We start from the raw sequence: 14208 nt of genomic DNA, 5'->3' as shown, positions 1-14208 counted from the left end.
GACAATTGTTAGATAGGAAAATCAGATGACTTGAATTCTGATTGAATTACAGATTACTCATTCAATTTTTAAAAGCTTTATTTTCCTGAAACTCGAAAAATTCATCCATAATTTCTTAAATCAGAAGTATAATAAATAAATAAATCATAAGTATACCTTAAACTAAGATATAATTAAATGTATATAGTATAAATAATTTACCAATAATTATATTACAAAGTTACATATAACAGATTTATACAGAAAACATGTTTATTAATGGTTTGTGAACTATAACCAAACTAAGCTATCATATTATACATAATTTGTAGAAAAATAAATCTGAAAGTTCTTAGTTATACCATTGATTATAAATATTATAGATAGTCCACCGAGACTAAGTTCTGGACGTCAACAAGGGATTGGCGCTAGTAGTATCAATTTCATTGAGAACGGTACTACTAGCGCCTACCCGTGTCGACGTCCAGAACGGAAATTTGTCTCAGTGGGCCATCTATAATATTTATTATCAAAGGTTATACTCTATTATTTTATCGATCAATTGTAATAAAATATCAATAGTTTAAAAAAAAATTATATCGTAGCTTCCAAAGAACAACTTAAGTGCAAACTTTTTAAAAATAGTTTTTCGCGGTTTTGAAATCAGGAACAATGAATTTTTAATAAAATTGTGAACAATTAATTGGTTTGTTAGAACTATCTGGTTTTTTAAAATGTATATACAATAGTGTTTAAAAGGTATTTTTTGCAATTCACTGTCCTGTAAAATTCTACTTTTGCAATTATTCCGCTGTTCTTCGGAAGCCGTGATACAACATTTGATTTATGATTCACTTATTATTAAACCACAATATCCACGAAAACCATGAATTGTTTATGTTTTTATTATCCACCTGTTCTTCTACATCTGGAATTTCTTCTTTTTCTTCCTGAAATTAAAAAAAAAAATTATTTTTACTAAACCATATTCATATCTCAATATATTAAATAAATAATTTTAGTATGTTTATATATCTTCTATATACTAGAATATGAAAACAAATAAAGGCTTATATTGACACTAGTCGCCTCTTTCGGGTTGATTCTGCCTTAGGGCGTGTTCCATCCAACATCAGGCCTCCGATTAAAAACAGCAAGGGAGATGAGAAAAAGTAGCAATTTAAAACGAGCAAAGAAAAGAAAACTCAAAAATATACACACGCATAGATAAAATATTTATAAAACATGTATAACAAAATGATAATTAAAATTACGCGAAATACTGCCCACATAACAAATGGCTGATGGTCTTATACGAGAGAGTGCCACCGACATTGTATTTTGGGCGGCTTTAAATAGTAGGCATGATTGTAAATTTTGATGTGTTGACAATTTCGTTGTGTTCCGTTGTTGGTGGCTATTTGGCCTATATTTTATTGCTTATTTTTATAATATTCATTTTTCTCCTGATGAACTATACTACAGCCCCTGTTGTTTTAAAGAAAACATGTCCTCATATTTAAATATTCATATACAACAATAACAAAAATTTAAATTAAATTTTGAATTTAAATTAAAAATATTTTAAATATAAAATATATTAAAGTTAAGTACCAAGGCTGTTTAGTATAATATTTATGGATTTGTTTGAACAATATTTTATTGTGTGTATCAGGAGTGATTCTTGCAAGATGAGGTTCCGGCCACGCTTTGTAAATTTCCATTTTTACTTCATTCACTGCCTTCTCAAATATTCTTTTGTATACGTCCGTGATACACTATGTTTTTAGACAGTATGCATATATTTTGATGCTCATATTGGATCTAGTATATTGCATGCATCCACTTTATGTTTGGATTGGCCAAACACACCGCTACTGCGTCTTTATGTTGTAATACCTTTTGCAACTCAGCCATCATACAGGTGATGTGTATAAGACACATCTCTTTTTAACAATCCATAATTGATTGCCAAAATGAAATGCTTCCAATCGTCCACATTTAAATTTTCGGCAATTTGTTCAATTGTTATATGGATATATTTAATAGAGTCCATTGTGTTTCTGTGTGAGATATTTTTTGTTGAAATTTAAATAATTAAATATATGTATACAATGATTGTTACATTTTAGAATTTCATATATATTTATAATGTCTACATAATATTTATAAGTTATATTTACTTTTAAACTTTGTTGTTTTTCTCGAAAGAACTTGATAGGGTCATCATCATACTGTTTGTATTCTTTTATAACTCCTCGAACGTCTTCAATGTCATTTACGAATTCCGCTAAACATATCATAAATAATTTGATTAAAAAGAAATTTCTTAGATGATGGAATTGAATTAGAAAATTATGTATTCTACATACATCTTATAGGTACTCAGCTAAAATAAAAAAACTTAACATCGCTAATCATATGGTGGGCTGTATATAAAATTAAAAAAAATGGTTTAATCAGTATTATTTTAAAATAGACTTAAAGTGTAAAAATTGTGTTATTATTTACTTGTTAAAAAGTCTGCAAGGTCGATGAGAGAATTATCGTTTTCGTCACCATTCCATCTAGGTATTATTAAAGTGTTGTTGGGTTGAAGTGCTGTCCAATTTTTGTTCCAGTCTACAACGATCACTTTTTTCAAATCACGGTTTATTTTGTCTAAATTTTTTAAAAGAATGCCATTTTGAAAATCTGCACACTGACGTGAAAGTCGATAGCAAATCCAGCCCAAAGGGTCAAGCTCGTTCAAAATAGGATGAGTAATCTGTACAACAAAAATGGTATATCTCAAATTAATTTCTGCTTCATATTCCTAATATTTTAATAGCCTATATAGTAATTATGGAACACTTAAAGGGAATGGAAAGTTTATTGTTTAGGAGTAAGGAATATGCATTATTTGACGAAAATTGATCTAAAAGCCATTATAGTGTTTATTTGTTCAAAATATGGCTATTTTTATTCCTCTTAAGAATGATTTTGTTTTTTATTACTAATTAAACGTAAGTATAAAAAAAAAATAAACTGCATTTTATTTACAGTTAACAAATAATGTGAGTTATTTTAAAACAAACTAACATTAATTTTAGTCACCCAGCGGTCGATGCTGCCTATGTTACCAAAGCTAAAATGAACATTACATTGTGTAAATTTGTATTACATCAGTATCACTAATGATGAACAAAATTTATTTGTTTTTAGTTAAGAAGTTTTTCAATTAGAAGGGTTATTGAAAGCCAGTTCTTATTTATCTTTTATATTAACTATTATTTCCACTCTACACATTAATAGTAGATAAATATTTAAATAATTATAGTAATATTTAGCTACGATGCAACAAAAACATTGTTTGTACTTCTTGAATTCGGTTTCTACTTTTTAATTCTTGAATATAAACCAAATTGTTCAAACAAATTATTGTACTGCACATACACTAATTAGGTTTTAGTTTTACATGTAAAAAGGTAATAATCATTCAAATTTATTTTGTTATTTATATATACTTACATTTCCATTTTCTGCTGTAAATACGACTACTTCAAAGTTTTTTCCCACCTTTTCTAAAAAGTAGTTGATATTGGATCTCTTTTTGTATCTCCACCCTGTACTATACTGCATATTTAATTTAGTAATTAATGAAACCATAGTTTTATGCAACAATATTTTCTTACGCTCCACTCGGGATGAACTAGAAGATCAATCATTTCAAACACTAGGGTGTACTGTGGTTTTTCGTAATAATCAGGCAATGGGTCGGGTAGCAGTTTATCAGTAGCAGTTATGGGACTTGTCAGCATCTAATAACAGGAAACTTTAATAAACTGTCTTATTCATTAAGGCAATATAACATTATTGTTTTTAATAGTTATGTTTAAATAATAGATTTAATGTATAATATATTATAATATAGCAATACCTTATGATAAAATTGAATTCTAAAGCACAACTTTTCATACATCTGAATTATAAAAGGGACATCTTTATTTACATTGGTAATTAAGTCGTCATCTTCATAAACTGAAATATCAGAGTAGAAATGTATAAATTGCGAGCTACAAGAAGCTAATTTAATTTTGGTTTTAAAAACAAACAGGTAGGTACTCAATAAAGACAATCCATATCCTACAAGCGCTGTTAATGAAATAGCAAATGCCTTAGAACTCAGTATTATCCATTTTTTTAATGTTGACTTTACTTTTATTGCTTTATGATCAGCAATATCAGATTTAAATCTATGATAGCCACAGTTCTTATATTTGGATACACCTAAAAAAAAAATTAAAAAATTGACATTGTAATACATTTTTGTGAAATGGTTATGAAAATACCTCAATTTAGAAACTTACTGTTAGGAGAATCCAGTGGTGGCCGATAATACTTAGAATTAGATACAACTAAAAAAATGCGATTTAAGAAACCAATACTTTTAGTCATCTTTTTTTAAAATTGTTTTACTTGTATTGATACAAATAATTAAACAGCCGTTGTTCAATATACGAATATTTTATTTAATGTTAAATACAAATGTAATCTCTATACGACTTATAATTTTTTTTTAATATATAAATATACAAATTTTAAAATAACGTATTTTATTGTCTTGAGTATTATTAAATATTAGAAATAATAATTAATAGTATCCGTATACATTCTTCATAATACGTTTTAATCTTTCGTTAATCGTTTATGTCGTTACTTAAATTTTAAAACCATAGACCTTTTACTGAGTTTAAAACAAACCACGGCTATAGACTAGAATTGATTATAAAAATCAGTTGATATTAGTTGATAAGAAATATGATAACGACCAACACCGAAAATTATAGGCATCACACCTACACTACGGTACTCATAGACAATAGTATACATCTTATGACAAGTGGTCATGTAATTGTACATGTTTTTAAAATGTACTGTTTAATAAAATATTATATCTGAAAGTATTCAGAAGTCTTATCTTTATTTCTAAAAACCATCTCCCTGCATCGATTCATCGTCCAGGACACAAATAACGCTATTAAATATTCTTAATAGCTGGTACTAATAATCGGGCCATTACAACACTGGTACATTTTTTTAAAACAAACGGCTTGTACGACAACACTATTTCAAAACGAACGCTTTGGTGTACACTCGCTGTGAAAAAGTGTACACTTTTTGTCAAAACGAACAAGGGTTCAGGGCAGTTCTTCCAAAAAATGATAAGAGATAAGAGTTCTTCCAAAAGATAACACAATTTTTATTTTATCAGCGTGACCAACCCAGAAACACCAAAATATAAAATCACATTCTATCAGTCTGCCAATTCTATTAGAATAAAAGTAACTAAAATATAACTAACGTTTATCAGAGTTAACTGTTATCTCTAGAACTAAACGGCAATAATTCAAATGATAAAAAAAAATAACCGTGTTAAAATATATTATATTTTCTTAAATAGTACACATTTTTACGATACATTTATAATGACAAAAAACCAACTAGTTCATATGACGACAACGATAATTATTGGTAAATAAAATTTACTTTCGTTTCTTATTAATATTAAATGAATATTTTTATTAGAATTCTTTTTTAATTCATAATTCAAAACTCTTATTTTCACATAATATAAACTTGCAATATTTAATATGAATAACATAATATATTTATCAATTATAGTACCTAGCGACAAAGTTCATACATACACTATATTGTACTAATTTGTGTGACAATATTATTACATCCTATTTAAATAAAACTATTAATACAAGTAAATTATGTTTTACAGTATGATGGTAGTTGTCTGAAGTCATAAAAAGCTTATCGGTATGCTTATTCATTAGAGCGGTTCGATTCCTGAAACTATCTCTAGTCTGATTAAGTGTGGTAACAGGTATGGAGTTATTTTTTGTAAAATTGTTTTAATTGATTTAATCTCTATTATTTTAATAATTAACATTTCAACTTTTAACTTATTTATTAATAATATATCTTTCAGTTTTAAGATGAGTCAAAGATTCTGGTTGAACAGTTCTCCTTCGACACTAACTGGAAGAAATAATTGTTTTATCATTTGTCTAAATAGACTAGGTAAGGAAAACATTCTAGATTTGTAGTATTAATACAAATATTGATACAAAATTAGTTTAATATCAATCTAAAACACCCTAATATAGGGTATTTAAAAAAAAAGAAATCAAATGTAAATTATCTTTCTTTTTAATAATTTAATTTACTATTTTCTAACATTGTTAGTTTTTGTACAAGAAAAATTGCATTTACTTGTAGATCTTACGTTTCATTGGTATGAGATAACAAACTAGGTCCACTTGATATATACCGGTCACAAATATAGTCTATTCATGAAATCACTCTTCCAAGTGTTATTGATAGATAATTTAAGTTGAATGGTATAAAAAAATGTCATTATCAATTTTCGTTATATTTAATTTTAACTTCACAATTAACAAACGTTAACATTAGTAATTCATTTAAAATTGGTTTTATATTATAATTATTATTAATATTATTTAACCATTTGTTGTTTTTTCAGCTAGAATGTGACCAGAGGAAGATTAAATGGACATATCATATATTTCTCCATGGACACTGTAATCCATGACGGATTTTTGACACTATATTTGAATATTTGTTGTTGAAGTTAATTGGATTTTGTGCAAAACCCCTGGAAGAATATTCTGTATCAGACTAACAGTATAAACGCCACCCAGTATTTCTGTTTACCTGCTGTTAAACATCGTAGTATCATCTCCAATCTCTTTATATTTTGTTTAATTTTATTTAAAAAAGTCTCATTATAATTTATTATTAATCAACTGTAATTCAGTTGTTTATTTATTGAATAACTTATTATCCTGTCTTCAACGTCCATATAAACTGTACTGTATTTATGACCACTACACTGATATCTCATTTGGCTAAATATTTTTAATTTTCAACTACATTAAAACAAAATTAAGATTGTTTAAATTTTTTTTTTTTTTGAATACTTGTATTATTGTTTGAATATTTTTACACTTTAAGTGTCAATACAAGTATCTTTAGTTTAACGATACTAACAGTATATTACTATTACAATTTTGACAAACATAATTATTAGCCTACCAAATAAATTATAAATGTAGCTTCTGTATTTGCTTATTTATTAATATTTACTTACCTTAATAACATTAAAATATTAATTTATTGTAAAAATATCTTGACCTAACTGAAAGATTGAAAATTTGTAAACTGTTGTGAAATTATGTTGATGTTGTTAGGAAAAATTGTGTAGTCAAAATTTTGAATACCTAGATTAAAAAAAAAAAACGGTACAATTTTTTTTTGCTAAACCAAGTAATTATACATTTGTAAATTTTGATGTTTAGTTTATAATATATACATTTTTAGTTAAAAAATATCTTTACTTAAGTATCATTTTATACTATTTATACTTTTTACCAGATTATTTTATGTGTTTTAAACTATTACATTTATTATTTCTATTATTACTATTTATTATTTATTTAAATGACTTATCAAACTTTATGAATTGTACTTTATAAATTATAAAATTGGTCTGAAATGTATACTGTGTTACTATAGGTAGCCTGATAGACAGGAAGTCTATATTGTTTTTTAGAAATAAAAGTTGTTTTTTCTTGGTTAGCTTAATTATATAGTGTGATTGACTAATTTTCTCTCATAATAATTTCAATTAGGTAAAATTATTTTTCAAAACATTTTTGTTTGTGTTATTTTACAACTGAAAACATGTTTTAATAACCACTTACTTTTTTGATAATTTTTAATTAAATAATATTTAATTATGATAAAAAAACAAAGCGTATTTAGTATATAGTATATATTTGTTTATAATTTTATTATTTAGAAATGCATTAGTTTTTAGATGTAGTTTTTGACACAATAAAGTAAAAGTAAACCAAATGTATTTTTTCTAAATCTGTTCTCATAGACACGTTTACTCTCGATAACGAGTGATTTGTATCTGTGTATTGTATTAAGTGATATTATATAATACGTTTAAACGAAGGATGTTTAACATATTGAATACTCTCTTTGAGTATACAATGATGTGTTCGATATAAATTGTATTATAAAGTCCAGATACCGTTATCTTTATTTATATGCATAGTATAATGTAGTAAATAATTATAGATTCAACATTTAAATAATAAATTAGCTTTAGTAAGTTTAACCCTTAACAATACCTGCTATTATCTAATAACTATAGATATATATAAATAATGTCTTGATAATAATTGAATAGTTTTATAACATATTCAATATTTTTGATATTTTCATTTTAGTCAGTTATCAATGAATCAAAGTATACAACTATTTTATTTTTAATAGTAACGCAGTTACATCTTATATGAATCATAATTCATGAAACACAATTTTGTAGCTCTACACAGTTTTGACCTCTAAACTTTAAGTTATCTAGATTAAAATAGTTTTGAATATTGAAAACCATATGTTCAGTTTTATTCAAATTCAACTATAAAAACTCGTAAAACCATGTAAATATGTTTTAATAACTAAATATTATATTACTTCATTATTTGGGATTTAATGATTTTCAAATATTTTTGATAGAGACAGTGATAACGATATTGGTTTATAATGGCTACAGTCTAGTAATTATAACTAGAGCCCTAGTAATTATAATTACCGACTGAAATAATAGATAATAACTACTGAACAATTATTTATTTCCTGTTTTGTGTAAAGGAATGAAGACACATTTGTTAAAACTATTGGGGCACTTACCTGAAAATAATGATAAATTAAATACCTACAACTTTTATACTTTTCATTGTTAACTACAATTTAGTTAAGTACAACTGTTTAACAGTATAAAGTTAGAATTATCTTCTACTAGTTTAATCTAGTATTTCTAACCAAAATTATGGGGGTATAAGATATTCCTAACACAATTATACCATTTTTAATTAATGTTAAATAAAAATGGGATTATCTAATCTGTTTTTAAATGTTCACTTAGTTAAAATAGAGTTAACCTGACCGCTTGATATTCATTCTTTTAATTTCTGATTTGACAATTTTATTATATACATATTAGTGGAATTGGAAATAGCCTCATTAGTTTTCACATTAAATATGTCCATAGCTACGTTTATATCATTTAAATTTTCACAACTTCACCAATCTTAAGTAAATATTAACATACTTAAATCAGTCTTATTATAACTTATTAAACTTATTGTGGGCAAAAAGAGCTTTAACAGCAGATCTCGATGAGAACGAGATAAGAGATAAATAAATATGATGAGATGCTGCAACTTGCAATTGTATCTATTTATTTTATAATATGTATTATTTCTATTTTTTTTATAATATAAGAAAAGTATACATTTCTTAATAAATGGAATGTAGGCAGAATTAATAACAGAAAAGTTATAATATCACTTCTATAAGAAACAAATCTAATTGATAATAATTGTATTTCTACAAAGGCAATCGAGGTAAAAGATAATTAGCCAAGTCTTTGCCAGGCTTGTACAAAAATATTTTATTACTTTTCACTAGTATCTTACAGCATCACTTTAGACATTTAATTCTACTTATGTTTGGAAATGTGCAATATCAAAAATTCTTATAAATCTATGGATCTATGAAAATATAATTTTAAAAGATCTAAATGAAATATGGATATACCTAAGTAGGTATTCTAATTTCTAATAGATTTTTATACTATCTGATTATCAGAGTATTAATTAAAATAATTAAAAAAAAGCTTTATGTCAATATTGTCCACCGTAAAACGGCAGGACTTAATCCAAAAATTATTTAACTACAACAGAAAGCAAGTTCCTAGAACAGAAAAATATATATTAAACACGAGGGTACCATACCTAATTTATAAAGGATGGAACAGTACAATCGTTTGAAGAAGTTTTGCAGTTATTTAATTAAGATCTTTGTACCATACCAAGGGTAGATCAACATTTATGTGATGAGTATTTGATACGCTCGCATTAATGTGTATCAATTGTCATATTATGCGATTTCTGGTGTAATTATTCATAAATTATTAATTTAACTATTCACTAAGTAAATGGCCATATTAAATGAATAAGTACATAGATTAATAAAATATGGGCTATGCAATCTTCTAACAAACAAGGACATTTTCAAATCAAGAGATAATTGTAAATTTGCAAATTTATATTGACCAAAAATTGTATCATATTTTTAAATCATATGAATAACTATTTCAGAACAAATTCATATTGTTTAGTTTGGTTTATATAATAAAAATATATACCCAGAGTAGCTTAATATAAACTAATTTCTGTAAAATATTAAGTGAATAATAATTATTTTAAAAACCTACTAATTGATTATAAATAACATTCAGTCTTGCAAGGTATTTTAATACCGATCAGTCTGATTTGATAATCTCACCAACATAAAAGCAAGTTTTTATTAAATTACATTATATATTTATTGAGTATGACGTTTATACGATTACGACCCAAGTTTGATCATTTTTATTAATACAACAGAATTGTTAAATCTAGTTTACAGTAATTTTATATTATGCCATATTCGTATTATCTACCTATTATCCCATGCAAAAGGGGCCGTACAACAATTTTTTTCTCTTCACGAGTCTTTATCTGGCAAAAGGTTCACTTTGGACTATAACCTTATAATGTATATATTGATTTATGTGGAAACTTGAAAATGAAATATGTGTTTGGTTCTAGTTATTCATGTAAGGTATTTAAACTACAAGTGTCATATGTTCCGTTATCTTGCTCTAATATATCCTTTAGGTACCAAATTTTGTTAATAATATATCTTCTAAAAGACAAGATTGAAGACAAAGCTTATAAGCTCCTACCTGTATTCTTTAACTACAGAATACATATGTAAGATGTGGTAAAACTAATTTATACTTGACAGCCAAATTCTGAAATCGTTAACTAATTTAGGTAAAAAGTAAAAATAATGTTTTATTTAAATAGTAATATAAACAATTTGAGGGAAATTTTAATAAAATTATTATTATTTTATACCAAATAATATTAAATTATAACATATACTTATATGATAGGTATATACTATAATATAATGTAATTTATTATGAATTTTACGTGTATAGTGTATACGATTTAAATTAGATAATTGATAAAGATCTAACTACAATTTGCAATAAAGATAAGAACCTAACTAAAGGCAATGTTTTTGATATTAAAATACGAAATTTCTCTTGGCGGGTTTTTGGTAAAATCGATGTTGGTACTATCTGTAGTATTACACATTTTATAGGTTATGTAACATTTTTTTCTTATCACGCGTTATCATTTTTTGGAAGAACTACCCCCAACCCAACGAACAACCCTATTGATTATTCGATATTCCTTATCAGTTATCACTATTTTATCAGATTTTGTCTGTAGTCTGTAGTAATAATGTCAATATGCAATTAAGCTTAATATTGTTAATTATTAATTTTGTATTTAAAATCCCTTGACGCAATCACAACTGTGAACAGCGATAAACCGATGTACGGTAATATTATTAAAATGGATTTAATTATCCGCGAAAATAAAAAACAGAGTGGTGTTTCATAAATTGTTCTTCGTATAATGTGTATCTAAAATCTAAATATCAGCAGAGTATACGGTCGGTGTGAAATTTTGAACCACAAAAATGGCTCGTATGAAAACTATGATCAAAGCGTTGGCAGTTCTAACAATCATCTTGGTCGTTTTAATCAAATGCCACATAAGTTTTTTTAATAAGAACGACTATGTCAGAGGTAAAGATTTACTTGACCATGCCATTCGAGCGGCAATTCTGGGCGGTGTACAGATTATAAACATTCATGACGAAGATTTGGTTGAAGCTCTATCCAAAGGAAAAACACAGGAAGGAGCTAACGATCCAGTTACAAACGCTGATTATACCTCTCATTGCGCCATGTATTATCATCTGAAAAAAAAATTTCCAGATATAAAAGTATTTATCGTAGTTTTTTGTAAAAAATACCATTGTTTTAATAATTCACATAATACAAGGCAACTTATTGTTAATAGCGGCATTAGCTAACTTGCGCACAAGGGCATACCTATTTGTTGTAGGTTTGTAGAAACATCTTCCTGTTTTTATCCCTTGTGAACATTGGTTAGCCGCTGTCACTTGACCTATGTCATTTGAACTACTTATTAAACTTAGACATACATTAACTATAGTTGATTTCGGAAGAAGAACATTCAGAAAGCGAATGCGAGAAATTAAATGTACTGCAAGTGGATTTATTTCATAGTGGGCATCTATCTAGTGACGACGAAAAACTCGAGAAAGAACATTTGACTATCTGGATCGATCCATTAGATGCTACACAAGAGTTTACAGGTATGAGATATAATGTATATTAATATCTGTTTTGATCTTGCTACTAATAATCAAAACAATATAGTTAATACTATCATAGACATTAAGTACAAATTGCTTAATTGATGATTACATCTAATATTTATTTTTCAATGACTAATTTAGAAAAATTGACACAGTACGTAACAACTATGGTGTGTGTAGCGTATAAAGGTGTACCCATAATCGGTGTTATTCATGAACCGTTTACTTCCAAAACAACATGGGCATGGGGTTCGAAATTAACTTCTGTGAGGTCCAAAGACATTAACGTAAGACAAATATATATATATATATATTGCAATACATATTAAAGTTATTTTCCTTAAATCATTTATAATAATTTATTCAACTAGGTACCTAGCAAGAGATCTGTTGTTGTTTCAAGATCACATAAAGGAGATGTGTTGCACGTGTTAGAAGACCGTTTGTATGGTGTACCTGTTGTAACAGCCGGAGGTGCGGGCTATAAAGTTTTGCAAGTGTTGTATGGAAATGCGTCGGCTTATATACACACAACAAACATCAAGAAGTGGGATATTTGCGCGGGCCACGCATTGTTAAGAAGTAGAGGAGGCCAAATGACTTCATTACACGATAAAGACATAACCTATGGAAAATCGACGAGTCTTGTGCATGTAGGAGGAATAATTGCAACGACTCACAACCACAATCATTATGTAAGCGCCCTTAAAAATTTACGTGGTATTTAATTATTAAAATGGGTTTTTTATTTTGGAAAAAAAATAATGTCTAAACAAAACTTGTATAATAATTTTTGACAATTATATTGCATTTCTTAGTTCTTGGTTTAGAATGTAGGTAGAACATTTAAATTTTTAAATAAGAGTAAATTTTACCAATTTTTAAAATAATTATTTATTCATTACTATTGAATTTAACTTAGTGTGTGGACAGTTGAACAGTAGAAATGTATAGAATTGTAAATTTAGTTGTACCTATCCTATAAATGTAGCTGTATTTTTAAATATTGTCATAAAATTGTACAAATAAATATTACAGTAACATTTTCTATAAGTAAATAAAAATGTTTTTGTTCTTGAAATGCTATTTAAAATCATTGTTTTTCGAGATCTTTCTTTAAATTTGAATTTCAAGTACACTTGCTTTTTTTTAATCGGATAAAGAATAATTTTTTATTTTAAATAATCTAAATTTACTTATATAATTAACAAAAAATAATTAATTTTACGTCTTATATTATGCATGTCATTTATAACACCGATTTGTTGCTAAACTTTATTTTTTTTTTTATTAAACTAAATTCGTTGTTGATTGTTATTGTTTTAGCGTAAGGTTTAATCTAATATTTATTTGTATATTTTGCTTACCTTATTTACTATGTAATTATCTATGAATGATATGTGTACGACCATACAATGTACCGACCAATCAACCAATGAATTCACTCGTGTTCTGTTTATTGTCAAAATAAACTAAAGCATTACATTCATTTTTTAGAATTTCATGCGATATTGTTCTTAAATTAAATAAATGTTTCCTTTATTTTTTCCCCTTTGAGCATAGTCGATTAGTTGGTAACAAAATACCATAAATAATAAAGAAAAAGCTTTAGTTATTTTACGGTTATCAATAATTTTTGGTATATCTATTAATTGTGCCTAGTTAAATATTTTTCATTGTGAAAACTAGTATTAATGACATTAATCGTTATTATATTATTTATACATTATTTTCACGACCTTATATTATTTCTAATAAACAGAATTCTCCAAATTATTTTAATAAGGTACCATCTTTCCAAACATTGAGTATTCCTAATGAATCAACTAT

At 26.3% G+C, this 14208-nt stretch overlaps 2 protein-coding genes and 1 long non-coding RNA gene across 8 annotated transcripts; 2 read left to right on the top strand and 1 right to left on the bottom strand.

The window, feature by feature from the left end:
• Window positions 1–104: 104 nt before the first annotated feature.
• LOC126844635 (mitochondrial import inner membrane translocase subunit TIM50-C-like) lies at window positions 105–5149 on the bottom strand. Of its 6 annotated transcripts, none has more exons than XR_007686618.1 (10): window positions 4329–5149; window positions 4084–4248; window positions 3899–3999; window positions 3654–3779; window positions 3490–3594; window positions 2491–2746; window positions 2163–2269; window positions 1594–2042; window positions 1254–1467; window positions 105–929 (listed from the first exon to the last, which is right to left on the bottom strand). XR_007686618.1 is itself a non-coding variant. In XM_050582949.1 (8 exons), exons 1-8 carry the CDS (start codon window positions 4414–4416, stop codon window positions 831–833), a joined length of 1047 nt encoding a protein of 348 aa, XP_050438906.1. In that variant the 5' UTR covers window positions 4417–5149; the 3' UTR covers window positions 123–830. The 6 variants fall into 6 exon arrangements, 3 of the variants coding, with proteins under 3 accessions (XP_050438908.1, XP_050438906.1, XP_050438907.1); XR_007686619.1 differs by lacking the exon at window positions 105–929 and having other exon boundaries at window positions 1253–1467; window positions 1594–1757; window positions 1879–2042; XR_007686617.1 differs by lacking the exon at window positions 105–929 and having other exon boundaries at window positions 1253–1467.
• An 83-nt stretch (window positions 5150–5232) lies between these two features.
• LOC126844634 (uncharacterized) lies at window positions 5233–8065 on the top strand. The gene is made up of 4 exons (XR_007686616.1): window positions 5233–5493; window positions 5753–5857; window positions 5963–6054; window positions 6518–8065. It is a non-coding gene; the product is annotated as an uncharacterized LOC126844634 (long non-coding RNA).
• Window positions 8066–11397: 3332 nt separating this feature from the next.
• LOC126844376 (putative inositol monophosphatase 3) lies at window positions 11398–14040 on the top strand. Its single transcript, XM_050582522.1, has 4 exons — window positions 11398–11979; window positions 12213–12375; window positions 12520–12665; window positions 12750–14040. Exons 1-4 carry the CDS (start codon window positions 11671–11673, stop codon window positions 13104–13106), a joined length of 975 nt encoding a protein of 324 aa, XP_050438479.1. The 5' UTR covers window positions 11398–11670; the 3' UTR covers window positions 13107–14040.
• Window positions 14041–14208: the final 168 nt, after the last annotated feature.

The sequence above is a fragment of the Adelges cooleyi genome, unplaced genomic scaffold (assembly GCF_023614345.1).
Source record: "Adelges cooleyi isolate 19-005CV unplaced genomic scaffold, UGA_ACOO_1.1 ACOO_flye_CR_arks_rails_tigmint_CR_PRNA_651, whole genome shotgun sequence".
In the NCBI taxonomy this organism is placed as follows: Eukaryota; Metazoa; Arthropoda; class Insecta; order Hemiptera; family Adelgidae; genus Adelges; species Adelges cooleyi.
This window is presented reverse-complemented; position numbering and strand designations above follow the sequence as displayed.